This window comes from Hermetia illucens, chromosome 4 (assembly GCF_905115235.1).
Source record: "Hermetia illucens chromosome 4, iHerIll2.2.curated.20191125, whole genome shotgun sequence".
NCBI classification, from domain to species: Eukaryota; Metazoa; Arthropoda; class Insecta; order Diptera; family Stratiomyidae; genus Hermetia; species Hermetia illucens.
The window spans coordinates 152256233-152279143 of record NC_051852.1 but is presented as its reverse complement, the minus strand read 5'-3'; the positions used below and the strand labels follow the sequence as shown (position 1 = coordinate 152279143).

Here is a 22911-nt window from a genome sequence, read left to right as displayed (position 1 = left end):
CTTCCCATTTTTATACCACTTTACACGGCATAGTGCACTGAATCAACTGTACAATATTTCGAAACCCACAAAAACCACTATGAAAATACGCTTGCATCCGTTAAATTTGGATTTGGAAATCCCCTGCTAGTGATCAAAATTAAATGCTTCCAAATGATTTTGTTCTTATTTTTTTGAACAAGAATTTTCGGACTTAAAGTAGCATTGTTGTCAGTTGAAAAAAATGGAGATACATACAGCATTTATCTAAGTGTAATTTCGCGGTATTTTTAGCGATTAAATTATTTGAAATAATTAAGACCTGCTTTTTTCTATTGTCTAGTGTTATTTATTGGTCTTGAAAATACCGATATTTTGAGAATCACTTGTTTCCTTCATCAGTGCTAACAAGTCTTGTTTTTTATCTTAATATATGTGTTACTGTCATAATAAAAATTAGTGCCGCAAAATAAATCTAAATATATTTTTTAAAACATATTCACCTGTTACTTTGGTTGTTCTTATTATTTCAATTGTATCAATTGGAATAATTTTACAGGAAATAATATTTTTCTTCTTCTTGTTTGTCTCGTTCCCAAACGGGGTCGGCTCGTCGTGATCGGTTTCGCCATTTGGCTCTATCGAATACCTGATCTGGGTGCAATCTCGAGGCTTTTAAATCCCCATTCAGCGTATGAAGCCACCGCTGTTTCGGCCTGCCTTTTGGTCGTTTACCATCGACTTCGATGTTCAGACCAATCTTGACAAATGAATTCTCGTTAGCACGAATTGCGTGACCATACCATCGCCTCTCTCGCAATTTTTCCACGATCGATGCAACACCATAAGGATGGCGGATATCCTCATTTCGGATGTGATCAAACCTTGTCACGCTACTAGTCCAACGCAACATCTTCATCTCCATTACCGCAAGATGCCGTTCATTGCCTTTTATAGTCGGCCAACAATCAGAATCATAGAGACCGACAGGACGGACGACGTTGCGGTAAATTTTAGATTTGAGGCGTTCATTGATACGTCGATCACAAAGAACACCAGTTGTGGAACGCCACTTCATCCAGGTTGCGTTAAAGCGTGAAGCAATTTCATAACGCAATTCTCCATTGGCTGATAGCATTGACCCGAGGTATTTAAATCGCTCAGTTCTGGGCAGATCACTGCCGCTGACAGTGATTTTGCCTATTTCATTTAGTTTTGTCTAGGTCACAATGCTACTGACAATATTGTTGGCATTTTTAAATTGGTCGCATTCTATTCTTTGCATCTTTTCTTTATTGCACACTGCCATTGGAGGATCTTTTACAAAAGTAAATTTCATTTGTTTTGTAGGTAGGGTGAGACGTGTGGTCACTTTTTTCACATGCAATAATTTCGAGAATTATTAGGAAAATTCAATGGATAGAGGCTGGAAAACAAAGTTCAAAATTCACCCCAGGGCTTAATTATTTGTTTTTTTTGAATAGTTTAATGCCAGTATTTGTATTTCTTTCAATCTATCTATCATGAATCTACATGGCTTTACGCTGATTAGAAGATTTTGTAGTCGCATATTATATTTCAGTTGATCAAATATTTTTCCCTACCCGCCTTTGGTTCTCAGTCTTGTGTTTACAGCCAACGAAGTCTAAAAGGAACTGCATCATCTCCGCGAAAGGAATAACCCATCCGCCAAGCTCTTTCAAGCAACTTCATTGTTCCGCATTGCGTATTATCAACTATTTCAGTGAGAGTCCCTTTTTATATAGCATCGCAAATATTCGATTATCATTGGCAAGGTGACTTGTTTTCAGCTTGTGTGTGGTCCAAATAGTTTCTTAACATATCCAAATTTCTAGGAATAATTAGCAAGAGATTAGATTTTTGTCTGTTCCTTGTGGTCTAGCCTAAAATTGATACACCAGGAGTAGCTTCCTCCAAACAATTTTTAGTTTTAAACATAAATACATATTTCGCGAGCGACCTACCCCCTTCATCAGTATAAAGTTACTAAAAACAATTGCCATTATATGGTCCTTTTATAATTATTCACTAATTCCTTAAATTACTTTTAACAATTTTTTAACTATCAACCTAGTTACCTCATAATTACCGCGGCGAGTCTTTTAATTTCGAGGGGCAGTTACCTAAATCTCTGCTTTAATCATTGATCAACCACTTGGCGACGTTGTATGTCAGTGAGTTCGAGTCCGTAATCCACAAGGACGGGGACGAGATGCGAAAAATCATTGCGGACTCGAACTCACCGACGTACAATATCGCTAAGTGGTTGATCAATGAGTGCCAGGCCCTTCGGACGACGAATAGTAAGTATTCAGTAGCTAACTCCCATGAACTAATACAGAGGCTGCAACGCATTGAGAGCATGGGTGAGGACGAGGTGGTGGTGTCGTTTGACGGGAAGGCATTATTTCCCAACACGTCAGTGAAAGAGTCAATTTTCCTACTCGAGAGATGGCTGAACCAGTTTGGATCTGGTCCGGAATAGAGAAAAAAAGTCCGAATCTATGCAAACCTTGTTAGGCTCTGCATGAACAAAAACTGTTTTACGTTTCGGGGTAGATTCTACAAAACTACTTCGGGAGTAGCAATGGGGAACCCCTTCTCGCCATTACTCACTGAAGGTTTCATGTCATCAATCGAGTTTACACTAGAGATAGAAAAGGATAGGGCTCTACCCTTCCTAGATCTGAATATCGTCAACTCTAGCGGGAAGCTTAAGTTCAAGATATACCGTGAGCCTACAGCAACGCAGAGAACGATACCAGCAACTTCACACCATACATTTTCTCAAAAATGGCAACCTACAATTGCATGATTCACCGACTGATCACATACTCTCTTTCGGAATATGGCTTCAATAAGGAACGACAGCATATTATTGAGACCGCTATTTAGAATGGGTATAATCGTCAGACTTTTGATTAGCTGATCGGAAGGAAAATTAAGCAACACAATAGGCATGCCTATACAATACTATTCTCGTAGCAAAAGGAGGCAACCACGAGACGAATAAGTATCCCGTATTCCAACCTATTTAACAGCATCAGGAATTGAATAAAAAAGTTTCTACTGGAAGTCGTAGATTCACCTTAGATACCTTGCGGAATTTATTGGGAAGCATCAAGTATCCTTTGACAGCGGAGGAAAAAAGCGGGATCTACCGAATAAGATATACATAGGACAGACTAAAAGCCTGATAACGACTAGATTTAATGAACACATCAAGGAAGCGGTTAGTAGTCTTTGGAAACGAAAGTCGGGCATAAGATCATCAGTTGCAGCGCATACAGATACCATTCAAAGATATAAAGGAGCGTTTGTCACCTGTTGCCACTTTCGGTCACGCTGCTCCCAGGGCAGAGGTGAGGCAGCGGTTGAAGAGTTGCCTCTGCCGTGGACGAAACCGTTAGTCATTTTTGGTTTTGTGATTTTTGAATGCTTGGGTGCTATGCCCCAAACTAGGGATCCGTGGACCAAAAAACGTGGGAGTAAGTTGCATTGGTCCGGTCCACCATCATGTGGATGTGGACTTAGGACCCCGCATATCCTAAACAACTAAAAATTGTAATTTTGAGGAAGCTACGCCTGGTCTATCAATAATTAGGAACCCTTGATTTCATTACAAAAAAAAACACCTTCAAATTTGTAAGTTATCACCTGCTTCGTTTCGATTATTGTTTTTATTCACTATTCGTCAACTTCACCTGACCTACCCGTCCGAGACGTATCCTTAATTTTGGTTCCATTTGCTTTTGAAATTACCGAACCGTCACTTTTATATTATCTCAACTTTATGGTATTCTCACCGTCCTACAATTTCTGGTGTGCTCACGCAAAATTCGCATTCCAATCATTATGGATTGGCTTAATTTTGGAGAATTTTGCCAAACCAATATATTTGGGTCATCTGCACAAGCACGTGCAGCTATGTTTGGTACTGAATCAGTTGATTCATATTTGTGCACAAATTTTGCAATGACAATCTGAAATGGGCGATCATTATGTCCAAAAATATCGCAAATTCTACATATGTATATGAACAGTAAGAATAGTCAGAGTTACACGAGCCGACCCCGCTTGTGAACGGGACAAAGGCTGAAGAAGAAGTCACTGACTTGTATTGAGATTCTTGGCTGACCTATCACGGTTTTTATATTGATCGAATTGTCACTATATGGAATGAGAATTCGCCTTTTAATTCACCGGAAGGACTGTAGTTCAGATTGAAAAATCGTTTCCAACTTTTTTGTGCTTTTCTTGTCTTTAGTACTACTATGAGGCTTATTGGTTGCCAATCCTTAAATGTAAAGATCGTGGTACTAATGCATTGTTTCGGAATGTCCTGTATCCCATATTGCTGGTACCCAGGAACAATATCTCATGTAGCATTCAGTTCTACAGTTCTGAAATTTCATTTTGATCTAAATATCTAAAGAAACTCTTCTTATATAAAATACAGATACTGAAGAGATTAGATTTTTTTTAGTGCAACTATCAAAAAGAAATTAAAATCGCGTTGAAAACACTTAGTGGTTTATATCCTATTTATTATAGGAAAACACCATAAATCATTTGAGCTGTTCTCACGACATATTTTTCAGACAGGCCTGATTAATGGAATTTATTTCCGAAGCCAAGGCTGTGAATGTTACTAAATTAATTATTTATATTTTTTAATTAATATTAACAATTCTACAAAGAATTACAAAAGTTCTCCAACAGCAAAGGATATGAGTTTTAAGTATGTGCACAATTCTCTTTTTCTTTCGATTAACTTAATATTTCTGCAACAAATAAACTGATTCGCTAATCCAATCAATCAAAATGCTATTATTGCCCTTTATGGTATTTCATTTACTGCAATTATTTCTATCATATTTATATCATATTTATATCATATTCTGTTTCACGAGAACTTTTTTTTGCTAATTCTGAAACTAACCATTGCATTCATTATATAACTCTTTCGTCCGTTGGAAACAGAAACGGATAATCTCCTAATAGAACATAATAATATCGGATTTTTAATAAATTGGCGAAACAGTATCATGTTATGCTAACAAAATAATTACCTAATTTACAGACTGCATAATGTTCATGATTGTGTAATCATTTCAATATTTTTCGCAAATGATACCATATTATTGTTATTGTTGTGTTGATTTGTTGAAAATTAGCGGAACTGAGTGGAGTAATAATGAAAAGTACTGAAAATTGTATTATTTTTGTTTGCAATTGGTCAATGTAATTTATAAGAGTTATATTAAGGCAAGTACTACTGAAATAGACATTCGTGTTGGTACTCGAATAGGGAGTATCTTTCAAATTGACATTGACACTCCTCCCAAAAACTATTCAAAATTATCGAAATAAGGAAGTAAGGAAAGAGAAAAACCAGTAATTACTGAAAATTAGTAATTTTCTTTGCATGACAAATTATATGCCATATAAACATATGTTAATTTGCCTAACCTTCAACCCTGGGTCCTTCATGACTAGTGAAAGCAACTGGCTTTTGGAATTCATGATAGTCAGGTCTGCCAAATTAACATCTTTCAATCCCATGTTTTTCCTAAGGAAAGACATGATTCATCCCGAGAGAGTGGGTATTTTTTGTTGTCGCACCTGAATTATCCTTATATACATTTAATGATACAATCAGGTATCTAAAAGTCGATTAGTGACCTTCTCGAGAATGTTAACCTAAATAGTTTTTTAATTCGTTAGGGACGTTTTCCATGTTTGAAAGAGAGGTCATTTCGGTCAGTTGTTCTAATTATTTATTTGTTTGTCAAAGATTGTCATCAACCATTTGGTAGATGTCATGAATGATTGCACATTTAATATGCCTGCAAATTATGCACGACGAAAAAGTTGATTAATGCTTTAGTCACCTGCGTAAAAAAATGAGAAAGGGACCATTCCATGGCGACGATGCAAGAAAATCTTTCAAACAAAATTTTGGAGCTAGTTGACCGTGAAATAGAAACCGTGAAAATATTTCATAATTGATGATGTTACTAGCAATCATATAAAAGAGGCAGTGATTATTTAAAAAAATATTTTATTGGAGCTTTTTATATTTTTGGGTGGAAACAAATAATTTTTTTTATTGATAAATTAATTATTTCCAGTATTAATAAGGTTTTTTTTCATTTTTGAGTTCTCACCTGTCTCACCTGTCCTTTTCTGCGAAAATCGTCCAGATGCCATAACTATAACCCAATTTCTGAATTCCTGCAAACTCCTGGTTTGCCTTTTCCTTAGACTTAAAATTATTTCACATAATGCAGGATATTGGGTACCCAATATTGGCAGCTATGGGTGGTAACCGACCGACTCATGATTATCGTCATCCTCTGGCTATAATTCACGTGGAAGACCAACAACCAATTAATCAACAAAGAGTGGATTGAGTTCAATGATTCTAATAAAAGTATCTTTTTCTTTTTTGGAGGCATATCGTTTAAAAATACAAGTAGCTGTTAATATACCCCAAGGCCAAATTAAATTGAGCTGCCGAAAAAAAAGGTTAAATTTTTCGGTGTTAATGTTTAAGTGGAATGTAATTAACTGGAAGAATTACTATATTTAACTATGCAATTTTCGAGCGTTTTCTTTATGAAATTTTAAATATTTAGAACTTTGTGGAAAAATATCATATAATACAGGATTTAGATAAAGCAATCTATATTTTTCTACCCAAACCTTTTATTTAAACGATTGAAAATAAGAAAGCAAAACAAAAAGCAATTTAAAGTCAATACGATTTAGTTGAATACATTTGTTTGACGGCCATTTGGCATCCTAGTATTCAAAAAGATCTGACTCCAATTGGTTTTTGGCTTTCTTTCTGCATACCTATGAATGTGTATAGTATTCAGAGCAGGGCCAATTTAACTTCCTTATTTCATTTTGTTTAAGTTACTGCTTTGCCTAATTGGAAATCAGATTTTTATCGGTATTATGCTGAAAAAACAAGTCAACCCTCACCTTGACAGTTGCATTAAAGAGCATATGCTCCGCAAGTATTTTCTGTATTACTTTCATTATCGATAACATTGAAAATAAGCTTACAAGGATGGTAGCTTTACCATTGAAATATTTAGGATCCTGATGTGTCTCGGTAGAAAAAGGATGAAACTTAGATTCATTACTCAAAATCGCAAAATTTTCAGTTTAGTGGAAATTATCCATTGCAAAGTTTGAACGAAACTTTGTACTTACTTTTTCTTTTTGCTGGATAAGGACTGGATCGTTTGGGATTTTATTCAAATCCAAGGTGGAGGACGCAAGCAGCCCTGAATTTTGATCAAGTCGGTATGGCCTTTCCCTTGGCTCAATTGAAAGGATATACCATTCATACTATAGTATAAAAGTTACTTGAAAGAGATGAAGACAGGACAATCTTAGCTGAAAGAATCTTTTCATCATCATCAACGGCGCAAGAACTGGTATTCGGTCTAGGCCTGCCTTAATAAGGAACTCCAGACATCCTGGTTTTGGGCTGAGATCCACCAATTCAATATCCCTAAAAGCTGTTTGGCGTCCTGACCTATGCCATCGCTCCATCTCAGGCAGGGTCTGCCTCGTCTTCCTTTCCTACCATAGATATTGTCCTTAAAGACTTTCCGGGCTGGATCATCCTCATCCATAAGGATTAAGTGACCCGCCCACCGTAACCTATTGAGCCGGATTTTATCCACAACCTGACGGTCATGGTATCGCTCACTTCGGAGGATTCTTCTCTCGAACGCGGCCAAGAGTTCGCAGAAAGAATCTTTTCGGAGCTACACAATGAAAGAGCTTTGAACCTACTTGAGATAATTATCACTAAAATGTAGGATGATGTAATTTAAGGCATCATGAAACGTAAGAACTACGTGGCACAGAACAGTGGAGGAAGAGCGAAAACTTCTTAGAAAATCGTCGGGTTAGCTGGACCATATTGGCGTGATTTAATAGCGATGACGCGCAGGTGTAATGGGCGTATTCTTTGACTCTTGTCTTGTTCCGTAATTGGGATTTGGATCGAGTTAATCAAAAGTTTAGTGTGGGTAGAGCTGAGAAGTTTGTTGCTGTTCGAAAAATTACAGAACGAAAGGGAAACAAAATGTCGCTGAGGCAGTTGTCGGTTCTGTATAATTGAAGATAGTGGAAACTGGGAAATTTGTAGACAAAAATTGAAGGAGTATACTTGTATTATTGCTTCAGCTGACTAAATGATTCATATATAAGACATAGAGAACTACAATATAAAAGTGTAATCGTAACCAGAGTTTACTCTCTATGTGTTTTTGGTAAATTTAGGAAGTATTTTTTAATTTTGGAAACAATTTTTCTTCTGGGGAGATGCAACCGATGTCGGTCTTTGACTTTCCGTGGCATTTATCTCTATTCTTCTCAGTCCAGCGATTGTGTCCCCTAATTCCAAAAACCGAGTAGTGTGTAACTTGCGTTGTCCATTGAGTCCACCAATCTGTTTCGGGGATTTCCTGATGGCTGTTTTCTCTGGGTAGGCGTCTGGGAATTCTTCTATTTTAGAATATTAATATGGATGGTGACTTCTAGTTCGTCGAAGAACAGGTACCACTGACTGTTACCGCGTATTCGCCATTTGCCGTTCAACCTCACTAGGCCATAGATTCACCTGAGAACTCAACGTTCGAAAGCAGTGTTTTTTTGCTCTTCAACCTGGCTCAGCCTCCTCGTCTTACTACTGTAACAGACGACCGGCCGAATCAGAATTGGCAGTACGAGATACTAAAATGTTTTGTTGCCAAGCATGATCCGCCCGTTGGTCTAGTTGTTGTTGCCTTTTGTGTGAGTTGTGCCGGCACAAAACTGTCGACTTGCTCAAAGTTATCATCTGGTATCGCGATTAGTATCATTGGCGCCATTCCTCCGGTTTTTTATCATGATTTTGGTGTTCCTTTGGTTTATTTTTAGGCCAACTTGCTTCGCTACTTTGTCAAACTTCACCAGGGTCTTCTTTGCGCTCTCTGTTAGTGGGCGGTAGTCAGAAAACTGTTGCTTTAACTAAAAATTGATTTTAAAGTGTGGCTGTGGCAGCCGATCTAAATCATCGAAATCCAGTGGAGGCAATTCACACGAAGCTGCATCTAATGACAGTTTAATTCGGCAGGATTAGTTCTCATTGTACAAAAGGTCTTCAATTCGGCAAAGTGAAAAACCGACTGTTTTTTCTGATTAACATTTTTTTTTACTGTAAAGTGGAATCCCGATAATGCGTACATCGATTATTCATATTTCCCGCTAATTCGTAGAAATTGCCGGTCCCCACAGTTAATTTTCTTTATTTTGAAATCGGGACAATTAGTAATCCCGATATTTCGTAGCAAATCGTCAGTCCCTTGACGATAAGAATTATCGGGATTCTACTGTACCATATTTCGGTAGTCAGTTGTTTGGGGGAGATATCGAACTAGAGATGGGAACAACTGGTCCCTAAAATAGTTTTCTGTGAAAGAAAAGCGTCTAACCAAAAAAATACATCTTCTTGTGAGTATATTCACACCGTGAAAGTCAACTAACCAAATATAGTCAATGCGTTACTTGTGCTGAATATTTTTGCGTATCTTGTGCATTGTATTGCCGGAAGGTAACTAATAAATCTAACCGAGCATAATTGTAAGAGATTGCAGGAAAATACTCGGGATTTGAACTGACTATGATACAACTTGTACCGTTATTGTGAAAACTAAATGAACTATATCCTGGGTTGTCTTCAAAAGTTATCTTGAAAAAGCTATCAGAAGGCAAGAAATATTGTACCGTAAGATAGCAATTGTGTCGGGATAGCTCAGTGGTTAGAGCACTAGGCTGTCGTACGGAAGGTCACGGTTCAAATCTTACTGGTGACGGTGGGGTTTGTACCGTGACCTGACGTCGGATAACAGTCGACTCAGCTGTGAATGACTAGTCTTGAGAACAACTCAAATGTATTAGAGATATTGTACGCTTAAGTTCCTTAGTTCCTACCTTCTTACCAAATTTTATGGTAATATTACCACTGACCCGAGTAGAGGGGAAGAAGTTTCCTACCTAGGAGTCCAAGTCGATCATTAAAAGTATCTGAGGGTAGGAAACGGTGGAGGCACTGTCATAAGTCTAGTTTACCCTTGGCATTCATACCAGTGGATATAAGACCTCTCTATTTTTTTGTGGAATATTTGTTGTAGTCAGGACTAGTGGTGTACCACACCATGATCACATCCGAAATGAGGACATCCGCGATCGATATAGGGTAGCATCGTTTGTGGAAAATTTGCGAAAGAGACGTCTTCGATGGTATAATCACGTGATTCGCGCTATTGAGAATTCACTCGCCAAGAATTGTCTAAACATCGAAGTCGATGTCGAAAATGACCGGAAGTCCGCCAGAAACAACGGTGGCTTGACACACTGGACGGTGATTGGAAATGGCACTACTGACCAAGATGATCCGACTCCGCTTCCAAAAGGGACAGAGACTGAAGAGAAAGAACGTTAGGCTCTACTGCAACAATTACGAAACTTGGTAGAATAGGGATTTATGATAATTTTAGATACATAAATGTTTAAATAAACCCAAAACATAAGCACCTTAACGATATTTAGGTCTGATTGAGGTAAAAGAACCTTCTGGCCACCTTCACTTCCTAAAGAACTATTATGATATTCTTGTCAGTCCTCTTCTAAGTTTTCTTGCTTTCACTCATAGCAAGCTTCTGGCTTTTATTTTGTTCTGAATTTTTTAGCTTTATCGACCTATTCTCTGCTTCTATGCTCTTTTCTGTGGGGTGTCTGTGAGTATGGCGAACTCGCGTTTCTTTCCTGCTCCAGCTTTTGGTTATAGTCTCAGGGTTTCTGGAATTGTGGTTGAAAACGCTGGATTATGCCTGGCACTGGTCTTTTTCACTTGACTCTGGTCGCGACTTTTGGTGTTTACTTGCGTCTGCATGATCTGCAACGGGGGTAGTCAAAAGTCGTCTTCTGTCAAAATATACTTATCAAAAGGTCAAATCCCACTTTTTTAAATACAATGGCGATATTAGCCATGCGTATCCAGACTTTGGTTAGAGTTTTATAGCCCTATCTGAAAGATTCAAAAACTAACAAATCGAATGGTTGTATGCGCAAATGTCACCATAGTAACTCTTTATTGCTAATCATTAATTTTTGAATTTTTGGTAAAGGTGCAAACTAAAACTGTTGCCAAAAAAAATCCCTTTTTTAATTAAGAAAAAAAAAAGAATGTAAGTGAGAAAAAATAAATTCTGCGTTCAGAATCGAGTATCTAGTAGGTAAAATAAATGTGTAAATGTTAATCGAAATCGGTCCAAAGGTTTTCGAGAAATTTTGACTACGGCCTTAATAGAAGTTTAGTGAAAAACGCAATTAAAAATTTGATCCGTGAATGAGATGTAGAAGCGATTTTTTCCAGCTCCTTACAGCAACTCGCCTGCAGCTGCTCCATGCTCCAGAGCATCCTTTTACTTCATCCTACGATTAATTCTTTCAGTCTTGAGTAGTAGCCTGGGTTTTGCGTTCTGCTTTCCATATGCGATTTTCGCCTTCTTAATGACGGACAAGAAGATTCAATTGAGAACCTGAAATAATTTAGACATTTAAATTGAAGCAGATTTCGGCCGAGGTGGCTTTCAGTTGCATATTTATCTCATCAGCTATTATAAATTCAAAGCTCACTCATTTATCCCTGAGGTCGACAACAAGGACACAGTAGTCTTGAGGGCAGTTTTGCTTCTAATGACGTCAAATTTTCTGACAATATTTCAGTATTTGCAGTATAAAAAAAAAAAAAATAAAAAAAACCAAACCAACCCTTTTCCTCCCTTAAGGAAGAATTGAATGTTTCTTGCAGACTTTTTATCACAGCTAATTTGAGGTATTTTTACGCGTGTCCCTACTCCGTATTCGTAAGCCAAGCGTTGTCCTTTAGTTTGAGTTAAGCAGTACATCACTTCTGCAGACTTTTCAGATATGAAATAAGCGCGGCCAGTTTCTTATAAAACCCGCTGAAACATCGCTGCAGAAAGGCCTCTTGCTCAAATCTTCCTTCCCTTGTCCTCTCTGCTCTCTGCTAATCGGAAAAAAATCCGTACCTCCCCCTTAAGCTATTGGTGTACTAGAACACAAACAGATGTGCCGATATACATTGCAGCCCATCCATTGGCTCTAGCAAGGTTAAAAATTTATTATAATTAAACCCAAATAAATTTCGTCTGCAACTGCAATTTTTTTATTTTATTTTATTTTATTATATTATTTTTCAACGAGCAAGTAAACACACAAGTTAAATCTTAGATACAAATTAAGGATAAGATCCTAATACTCAAGTGTTAAACTCAGATAAGAATGTATTTCATTAGATGCATTTGAACTGATCCATTTTCCACTAATATTTCAGTGAGGTTAATTGAAGTATTGAAGGCTCAGATATAATTGTATTTTCGCGTATTCTAGCTTCTATTGATAAGAAATTAGTATGACAACTGTAAAACTTTTTTTTCAATCAAATCTTTCTTTTCTTCTTTACAGGGAATTGTATGCAATAATTGAAAATCATAAATTTACAAAACAATCTTATGGAAAACTTCAAGCAATGTGGCTCGAAGCGCATTACATTGAAGCAGAAAAATTACGGGGGCGGCCTTTAGGTAAATTTACCCTTTATCAAAGTATCTGAACCAATAACAACGAATATTTTTCATTTCTTAGGACCAGTAGACAAATATCGTGTACGAAAAAAGTTCCCTTTGCCACCGACAATATGGGATGGTGAACAGAAGACACATTGTTTCAAGGAGAGAACTCGTAGTTTACTTCGGGAATGGTATCTACAAGATCCCTATCCGAATCCAACGAAAAAACGTGAACTAGCTAAAGCAACAGGGTTGAATCCAACACAAGTCGGGAACTGGTTTAAAAATCGACGTCAACGCGATCGTGCAGCTGCTGCGAAAAACAGGTAAGGAAAACTACACTATATCTATGTCACTACATTCAGATACATATGTATATTTGTTACGTGCATTATATTTCATCAATACAAGGGGGATATGTTGAATAAGGCAATATATGATCTACTCAGAATCAAAATGGTGACAATTTTCCAGCAACTATTGCTTTCAGTATTATGTTCAGTTTGATTTGCAATGATGGGGTGGAAAAACTAGTACAAGAGCATCTATCTTTTTAGAAAAAAAGAAAAAAATGGTGGCTAGATAACTGGTAATTCCTAGAAATTCCCGAAATGGAAGAACAAGTTTCAATATGGTTGATTATTCAATGAGCAAGAGATAATAGATACAGCTACACTCATAAGTGCTCAAATATTTCAAATTAAAGGCCTTCTGAACTTTACACCTGTACGGTGTTAACCAGAAATTACCTGACCATAAAATTAGGCATTTCATCGCCATTAGTGGGACACTATCATAGCCATCGCATTAGACAATAAAACGCCATAAAACCCTTCACTCCTCCGAAAAAGAGGCTGACCAGAAGTTAATATTAATCCGCTGGACATAATGACTAATTATTTTACAGCCACATAACGATGGGACCTTCCAAAATTAGGTAGTTCACAAAACCAGAAGAAAAGAAAAATCAATAGCCCACAATAAAGTTGCGGTAATAAGTTAACTTTGGGGTCACTACTACCGCAATGCACCGCACGTATCAATCATAACCATTCGGTCAACTAACCACCAACAAAACCAGGAAAAATTAGAAATCTTTTGTTATTTCCAGAGAACAATATCAGCAGTGACGAAAGATACTTTTCAATCTTTTTGCAAAGAAAGGACCTCCTAGAGATAAATGGCCTAGTCACTGTGTGTCATAAGCAGAAGTTAATTAGTAACGAGAATAATAGAGATTAGCGAGTACTTAGTGCTAATGGCTGGGATTTGTTCTGGTATTTCCAAAAGATTAGAGAGATTAGATTTTTACTGGAAAGAAAGGAGAGGGTACTTAGTATTTGAGATGCATATACGACTACTTTAGTACGGTACGAGTTTGTCAGCATATGGTTTGGTTTAGAGGAAGATTAGGTTAGTTTGCATTGGATGGTGATGTTAGGTAGAATTTTTGGTTAGGTGGATCATGCCTACTTATCCTAATCGGGATAAGGCTAAGTTGGTAAAATTTTAGATTTGATATGAAAATCTGATGTAGAGTTAAAAGTGTCTGAAATGTTATGAGTTCTTGAATTGGCTCGAGCTGAGTTATATCTTTTCCTACTTCAAGGATTTGTAAGAACCCGAGAGAATAGGGTTTGGAAGTTGTGAAAAAGAAAGTTTGACATTTACTTTAAAGCAAGTTCAATGATATGTGTATAGATATTTAATAGATAGTAAGGGAAAGATTCATATCGAAACGAAAAAAGTGAATATAAATTAGCTGATCGTGTAGAACGACTGCTACAATTCTAGTTCAGCCAATTGTGAGACTCCATCTTTCGTTTACCTAATCCTGAACGATGAACGAAAAGACGAAGTATTTATCTTCCTTGGGGAGACAACTTTGTGAAAAACTAGGTGAGAAATTCGATTTTCAATATATTTGTACTAATTTTCCGCCTCTTGTTTCAAATTGTAATGTTGACGCGAAAGAGGTGCTTAGTGGTAGACAACGAACTCATCAGAACGCCCATTACCATTGATTTCCTTGCTTCCAAATCTGTCAGGATGGGGAGCAAGTAAATGGCTTCTTTGACTGAAAAGGTGATTCCCGTGAACTCAGTCTCAACCGAGGACAGGGCAATAATCTGGTATTTTCGAAATTCGATTACTTTCCGTCTGTTTTGGAGTCCGTCCCTTCTGAATTAACATGTCCGAGAATTTCTTGGCTGGTGAAACCAAGATTTGGCAATGTGGTTCCAAGTAGCCAACCTGTAGTTGTTATTCTATTGACCCTGCGGTTTATACGAGATATAAGGATAGCACAAACTCACAGAGCGAAAGATTCTTGTTCTCCGCGTCAGTGCCTCCCTCGGTCTCTTCCACAATGTCGTCCCTTGGCGTTGAAGGTGTACTCAGTTGAACTCAGAAATGCCCTGTCTGAGTTAGCGTATAACAAATCTTGCACCGAGAAACTTCGATTCCGATGCAGAACTTGCCTTCTCCCAAGTTCTCGATCGAGAAGATCTTCAAACTCTGACGTATGTCAGTTTTCAAATTTTCGATAGTCCCCATGAAGACTATTGTAAAGCCATCCAAATAGACTACAAGCGAGATCAATTTTCCTTGATCAGGATAGAAAATTGGGTCGGTGTTAAGCCTAGCCCTTGCAAGGTCTGCTCCAAGCTCTCCTGTCATTGGAATTTTATCCGTCGTATCCCGCGAAAAACCTTTGCAAAGCCTCCAAACCTTACTGCCCTGAGTCTGGCACACTCACCATCCTGCCTCCTTGCTTCAAGAGCTTTATAAGTATAAGTCATTTGGAACTTTCCATTCACATAGTCGTATACCATGACCCCACTAGCATACATAGGTCGCGTGGATTTTTAGTTGATGGACCTGTACGCAATTAAATCATCACCATCATCAATGGTGCGGCAGTCGGTGTCAGCCGTAGGCGCACAGTAATTGAAAGTTCTAGCAGCTCATTGTCCTACGTCAAGTTGATCCATTCGGCTTCGCTAAAAAAAATCTGTCGTAGAACATGGCTCCACCGAAGACAGGACATGGTTCGTTGTTTCTTCCCATAGAAATTGGCTTTATATTCCTTTTGGGCAGGGACTTCCTGGTCCATTCAGATGAAATGACTCGCCTACCTCAGCTTGTTGCTTGTTGCTTGCTGCTTGCTCTCCAACAGCGTTTGATGACCAAATTCCCGTTTATATTTGACCGACCCTGGTATATGAAGTCATCAAGCATTTTGAATTTCCACTTCTTTGAGGATTTTTGACATGTCATGTACTATTTCCGCGGTTTGAATTTTATTACTTGCTCCAGATTTACTTTTGATGAAAACAACCTCCTGCCACCTGATGTAATCGCCGATAAATTTCATGAAGTATCCAGTTCCGCCCTGGAAAGCTGTTTTCCATGTCTCACAAAGATGCGTGTAGATCAATTGGAACCCCCTTGGGATTCATTTGAAGCAGAAGAAAATGGTAAAGCTGACACTTGGCCAAGAGTGTGACTTCCAAGGGACAACTAAACCAAATGAGCATATTTTCACAATCAATGTGGCTTATAGGTCAAGAGCGTTGAATTGATATAATCGCTCGGACGAAATTCAAGATTTGAGTATTGTCAAAGATCAAGATAACGTACGCTTGAGAATGTAAATCCTAAAAGTAAAATAATTCTCTGTGCCTCTCAACGATCATTCTGGGGCTGCTCCTTTGGCCCCCAACAAAGCGTAGTCTATAAGCGAAAAGGATTTGGTGATCTATATCGACGATTTTGACAACCAACCTAAAATAGGTTTCCAGATCTTGGAAAAAGACTTTTTTTCTCTTTCCTTTGGGAATCCTTTTCTCTCTCTGGGAATATCGATGTCCCCTTTCGCTTTCGCCTAGGCGGCAGCGTTACTAAGGAGCTTGGTTTCACCATCCCTTTTCGAGGAACCATTGCTATTCCAATATCGAGTACTTCATATCCCAAACAGGACTTTCCCGGTCTGTGTATGTTTTTTGCTTATTATCGGGAATAAGAGTCATTATCATGCATCTGAGAGGGAGGGGACCTTCTTGACGTAATCGGCTTTTCCAGTTTGCTTCCTTTTTTCGTTCGGCATGCGTATTCCTTGTCATTGGGCTTTTGGCTTAATAAAAGAACTGAAAAGTTTACTTCTGCAATAAGATTTGATCCTTATTGATCTCTTTTCCCGCTATAGACAGAAAAGTTCATCAAATTTTCGAGGATTTAATTAGAGCGGTGCCGAATTCGGATCTTTCTGCTTGGGAGAGTAAGTGGCGCCTTCCTTTTTCATACTTCGACCTTGAGTGAGTCACCATGAGCCATGAGAGGGACCAGTAAAACGTGCGAAATTTACTAAACATATTGTAGATGTGCACAATGGATGTTGTTGAGGCAAAACTCTCTAGTTTTTTATATAGAACTGTGAGTAGACTTGTCAACCTCGTGGGCTTTGACATTATTGAAAAATTACTGTAATGGACGTGGGATCTAGGTTCAGACGGACGTCATTTCCACTCATCTCATTTAACCTCGTATAAGGCCAGTTCGCAGGATTTTGACTTATGAATACTTGCGTGGAGCAGGTCTACTACTATATTATGGCGTTCTTCTTTTCATGAGTTTTTTTGGAAGTTTACCAGATTGCCATGAGGTCTGCAGACAGTACCACAACATTTCTTACACTATCAGCCGGACGTTATAGTCGTCCCTCAGCGAGAAGACCGGCAGCTTACTATGTGCTGGGATATTGCTGCATCAGTGACAACTATCAGGTAGTCCTTATTCTTCAAACTGACTGGGGTTGTCCGATCTTTTCACCGTTTTTGGTCATTTCTATTTTGAACCAGCTTCCATAGCGTTCAATAAGTCGAATTTGGAGTAGGTCTTGTTTTATATTGTTGGAAATGGAATCGAATTCCCATTCTGAAGCTGCTTGATAAGTCTTTATTGGCATAAGGATTTGGTCCAATGGAAGAGAAAATAGAAAGGCTCTTCGCTTTGTATCCGGTGATTTATCTCGCTAACAAAAGTGTCTTCCTAAAAAATGGAGGGGTTTCATTGGCTAAAGCGTAAATTACATATAAAGCAAAGGAACTTGGCAGGGATAAGGCAGGTTGTAAGTCGTGTAGATGTTAAAGACTCGATTTCCCATGTAAGGTTCTTTGTTGCGTTTGCAGTGGATGGATTCGGGACATGGCATAGTTCCACCTGATGTGATGATTTGATTACTTCTCTATATAGTCTGAATGCTTTTCTTAGGATGCAGGCTCGAGCTGGAACAAAACTAGAAATTCAGGATTTTGGCTGCATTCTGACTTTGGTTGCAATGTTGCTTACATGGTCTACTATGATCAGCGAAGACCTGACTAGCGTGCTGAAGAATGTGGGCTATTTATGTAAAGTCTGAAGAATACCACTCCTCCTTTTACGAACGCTTTTGAGTTGAACTTATCGAAATGAAGCGGTAGCTTGAGTCTAGCACACTCACTCGGAAAAGCAATGACTTGCCACCTGATCAGATCCTTGGTTTTCTCCTTCAAGTCTCCGGTCGCAACAATGATGATGACTTCCTCATCTGGATGCTGAAAAGTTTTGTAGTAGGTTTAATACTAGCCTTGTGGCAACCTGTTGCTAACGATAATGTGATGTGAAGTGCAGTCTCCACCATTGAGTTGATCAGTTTTGTAAACTCATTTAACAAAGAGATGGGTCGAGATTTTTATTAAATCATCAAGACCCTCGTCCTTATGGGGGATTGGGACTAGCTTTCTGGGTGTCTTAAATTAAGCTAGATATGATCTAGAGGGTGTACTAGTATTGCTTTGGCAAGAGAATTCTGTCACTTGTTGCAAGTTTTCGGTAATCTTTTCGATTCGTGTTGCCGAACGTGCCTTGTGGTGGTTAAAAGCGCAGAACAGGTCACCAGATAAGGACTCCTGTATTACAAAGCCAGGTTTCTTGTCCTAATCTAAACTTTTTGGGAGGAAAGTCGGTTATTATTGGAATCTTAGTCATCAGGGCGATCATTATCCGTACGTAAGGAATCAGCCTATTGAATATTCTCGGTTGTGACTCCTAAGCGAGGCCCATATCTTTTGCCACGTATCCCTTTTTGCTTTTTTGATGGCCTTGCTTCATTTTTCTTTGGATGAAAATTCCAAAATATTCAATGTTGAGCCTCTTCCTGAAGCATCTGCAAGCAACTTGGCTTCGCTTTGAAAAGCGGTCTTAATTGCTTTCACGGAGACCAGCAGGTGATGGCTATCGGCTATGTCGTCCTTTGAGGTGTTCCACAGGTGATTGCTATTGGCTATGTAATATTTAAGGCATTCCAATGCAATTTCAGTGCACAAGTGTCTGTTAAGGAGCTACTGGCATTAAGCCAATCTGTTTAGCGAATCATAGAGATTTGAAGAAATTCGGTTGGTCGTTATTCAAAAAGGAGAAGTTTATGCTGCAAACAAGGACATCTAGGGAACATCCCTTGGATAAGTCAATAGGCTTGGCTTTGCAAACAGCTCTGATGGTTAAGTCTCCATCTATCTCTCCTCTCCAGGTAATCTACCCCCACAACTTTCTGTATGAAGGATTTGTTCGCAGTTCAGACGGGTGCTTCTATAAACCTTCAAGTTTTAATCGTCAAAAGGCGATGTCCTTGCTCCATGCGATGATGACTCCACCAAGCCCATTATTCCTAGTGTCAATAATCGTGTCATAACAGGAAAGATAGTTGATCAAGGATTGGTGACGTCAGTTGTAAGAAAGTAGTAATTTGAAATGTAGAATGGCATAGGAGTTCCCAACAATTATCGAAAAGCTTGGCTGAACGAAAGCGACTACCAGATGATCTGGGGCAAACAGTCAGTGTTTTGGACTGAGGTAGGCAGTAAAATATATTTATTTTAATAATTTCCATTCCAAATGAAAGGATGGAGTTGTTGCAACTAAACAAGTAGAAGCAATAGTTCTGTAGGCAGAGGGATGGTTTTGACTTTCGAAAAGGACGAAAACGTTCAGTTCGCTTACTATATCTGCCTTAGTTTTTGAGCTATGACAGTTATAAAAGTGTTAGTAGATTTAAAAATTGGATTGCACTTACTTTTCCTAGCCTCCGCACCGAACTATTTATCATGGATCTTTATCCTTAAATTGTATCTCGTTGACTTTCAAAACAATCTTGTTTGTTGACCTCGGGTTTTCTGCAATTCAAAAATGTGTATTAAAGGAGCCAGGAACAGAGTTTTACTACCAAACTCTCGTGGTGAATAGTGCAGTTCTGCTATCGTAACTTCGCTGCTATCTACTAATTTGGACTTAGTCATTCATGGAAAAGGATTCTTTCCAGAAACTCTTTTTCACAAAAGAGCTATAAAATCTTTTATACCTGGATGTTGAGGCTACTGATCGAACCCTTATGTTTTCAAAATAATCCAGGCTTATATCCATGATTAATTGATAAAATCCATCTGTACAAATTCTCACAAATTATAATAAACGAACGCATCATCATAATTAACTCATAGATATCAAAACGCTCCTCCATTTTTCATCCTCGCAAGTTAAATCTTTCAGTCTAAGCATCTTTCATTCCATACTGTCCAGATATTCTTCAATTTGTCTTCCCTTCAAAAATGTAATTAATGGTACATTAGGTCTAAGGTGTTGATTTTTTTACTTCTACCATTTGAAAGCTGATACTTATGTCTTAATCGACTCCCTGGAATGTAACTATCTGATCCGGTACTGACCACGATCTTTGGGGTGAAGGTGTCTTACAGAAGAAAAGAGATCAGACCTCAATTTACTGAACAATCCTCGAACCTATAACCTCAGATTTCTATGGTGTCGGCTGAACTAGTTGCCTACTTTGCTGCTATTATAAATGTGTGAAGTTAATCTCATTTGTAATCTGTTTCGGGGTTTTACAGAACATAAAGATTAATTTTCAATCAGTCTCTTGTAGATATTTTAGGTATTTGATATCTTGGCGAAATGTGGTAAGAAATTGATTCGCTTTTTTTGGTGTGTCAGGCTTAATGTTGGTGCCTTTATTTAGATCCCGCTTGTTTGTGGCCATGAGGTGGACATGAAGCTGAAAAGACGGTAAGGGTGATTGTACTTTGTTCGGTTACATATTGGTTTTCTCGAGGTTACTGATTTTTTCTTTTTTTGACAACCGACGAAGCTGGGGTTATTCCTGAATTTCTAGGAGAAGAGCCTGCTGTTTCAACTAAGCCAACTGAAATTAATCCTTCTGTAACATAAAAGTGAATATTATCCCTCAGTTCGTTTAAGAATAAATCATTTTAGATTAAAGCTAACAAAAGGTCTGACCATGATGGATCTCTGCAATTGACCGCAACTTTATTGTTCACCAGTTGGTAATTGAAAAACGACCAACCTGCTAAGGTATAAGATCGATAAGGACTAGTCTTGGGTTCATCTTACAAGAGAGTAATTACATAATTGCACTTTGATTTCACCTGAGTTACATATGTATCCATTAATAATGTTTAGGTGTTGATTTGGAGATTTCCAGATAGAAAAGAACAATTTTTTGGTTAACAATTGTTTCGGATGCGTTCAACCATCAAAGTCATGTTAGGAATACATTTGTTTTATAAACCACAAATTCAATTTCGATTCAGATGTTAAGTTCTGTTTGTAATCCGTTTTGTATTATTGAAATTAATACAAGATACAAGATACAATACAAGAGAACATGGATATGGTTTGTAATTGAATGTGGTTATTCGAAGATAGAACAGCTGATTTAACGGGCATTTGATTGGTCTTTACTGGAAAACCCTGTCTTGGTTTAAAAATTCCATTTTCTTTCCTATCCAACTTGTAAACGGGTCGTTTTTGGTAGGTCGCACATGGCAAGATTAGAACTGTTTATAGTATCTGAAGAATTTTATTTGACGGTGGACTTGCGTCACTTCCAGGTGGTATGCCCACGAGCGATTCAAAATATGGAATATGTATCCAAAACAAGTAGAATACTTTTAATTGTTCCTTTAAAACGGAGGGAAGGTAGGTGGATAGAACTAAAGGTTCAAAATTCAACCTACAGGGCGGTAAAGAGACAATCTGGGCCCAGGAAAAAAATATGCCGGCTTATCGTCAGGCCTGCTTAAACAAGGCAACACTTTGGACCTCTCATCATCATCAACGGCGCAACAACCGGTATCCGGTCTAGGCCTGCCTTAATAAGGAACTCCAGACATCCTGGTTTTGCGCCGAGGTCCACCAATTCGATATCCCTGAAAGCTATCTGACGTCCTGACCTACGACATCGCTCGATCTCAGGCAGGGTGTGTCTCGTCTTTTTATTCTACCATAGATATTGCGCTTAGAGACTTTCCGGGCTGGATCATCTTCATCCATGCGGATTAACTGACCCGCCCACCGTAACCTATTGAGCCGGAGCCGGTCTTTTAATCGCGTTCCTGGAAGAAAATCGACAAACTTGTCGAAAAGTAAGTAAAAAAAGTCAAGTAGATTACCGAGGCCTGGGTTCTAGCTTTTCAAAAGAATGATCAGTATATCAGTAGAATTCCATTCAATTTGAGGGGGGGAGCATTAAGAGACTTTCACAAAATTAGATTGATTATTCAATTTCTGTTCCTTTAATTCCTCAAAAAATACTGGATTCCTGTTAAAAACTTTACTTTTAAGGAATTCCCAAAGAAAAAAACCCATTGGGGTTAAATCTGGGCTACGAGGTGGCCAGTTAATGTCACCTCCTTTGGATATCACTTTTTGCCCAAAAATTGCGCGAATTGCACTTATTGAGTCATTGGAGGTGTGATATGTTGCCCCACCTTGCTGAAACCAAGATTATTGATTAAAATCATCGAAATTCTGTAGCACAGGATCGAAAAAGTTCTGTAGCATGACAATATACCGCACTGTATTAAATGCAAAAGCATGTCCTCTTTGGTCTTCATAAAAATATGGACCAAAAATGACTTTTGCTGACAAAGCTGCCCATACAGTAACCTTCAGGTTTAGTTCGTCTGAATTCATATTTGAACGAGTTCTATTAAAAATACCTAACGAGTTCTACCAAAAATGCCAAAAATGATTCTGGTAGAACTAGAAATGCCAAACATTTGTCACTAAATGAAGATGACTTGGAAATTGTTTATGAGCTTAAAGACCTGTACAAACCTCTAGCTCTCTGGCTTGACATTACCATCAACTCAAACCTATCCAGCATTCTCCACAT

At 38.2% G+C, this 22911-nt stretch overlaps 1 protein-coding gene across 1 annotated transcript in view; it reads left to right on the top strand.

Moving 5' to 3' along the window:
- The window catches only part of LOC119656076 (protein Optix), a 53639-nt gene that overhangs the window by 4954 nt on the left and 25774 nt on the right, over positions 1-22911 (top strand). The window contains exons 2-3 of the mRNA XM_038062357.1: positions 12562-12680; positions 12742-12991. Coding sequence (XP_037918285.1) covers positions 12562-12680; positions 12742-12991 — 369 coding nt within the window. The remainder of the gene's footprint in view (positions 1-12561; positions 12681-12741; positions 12992-22911) is intronic.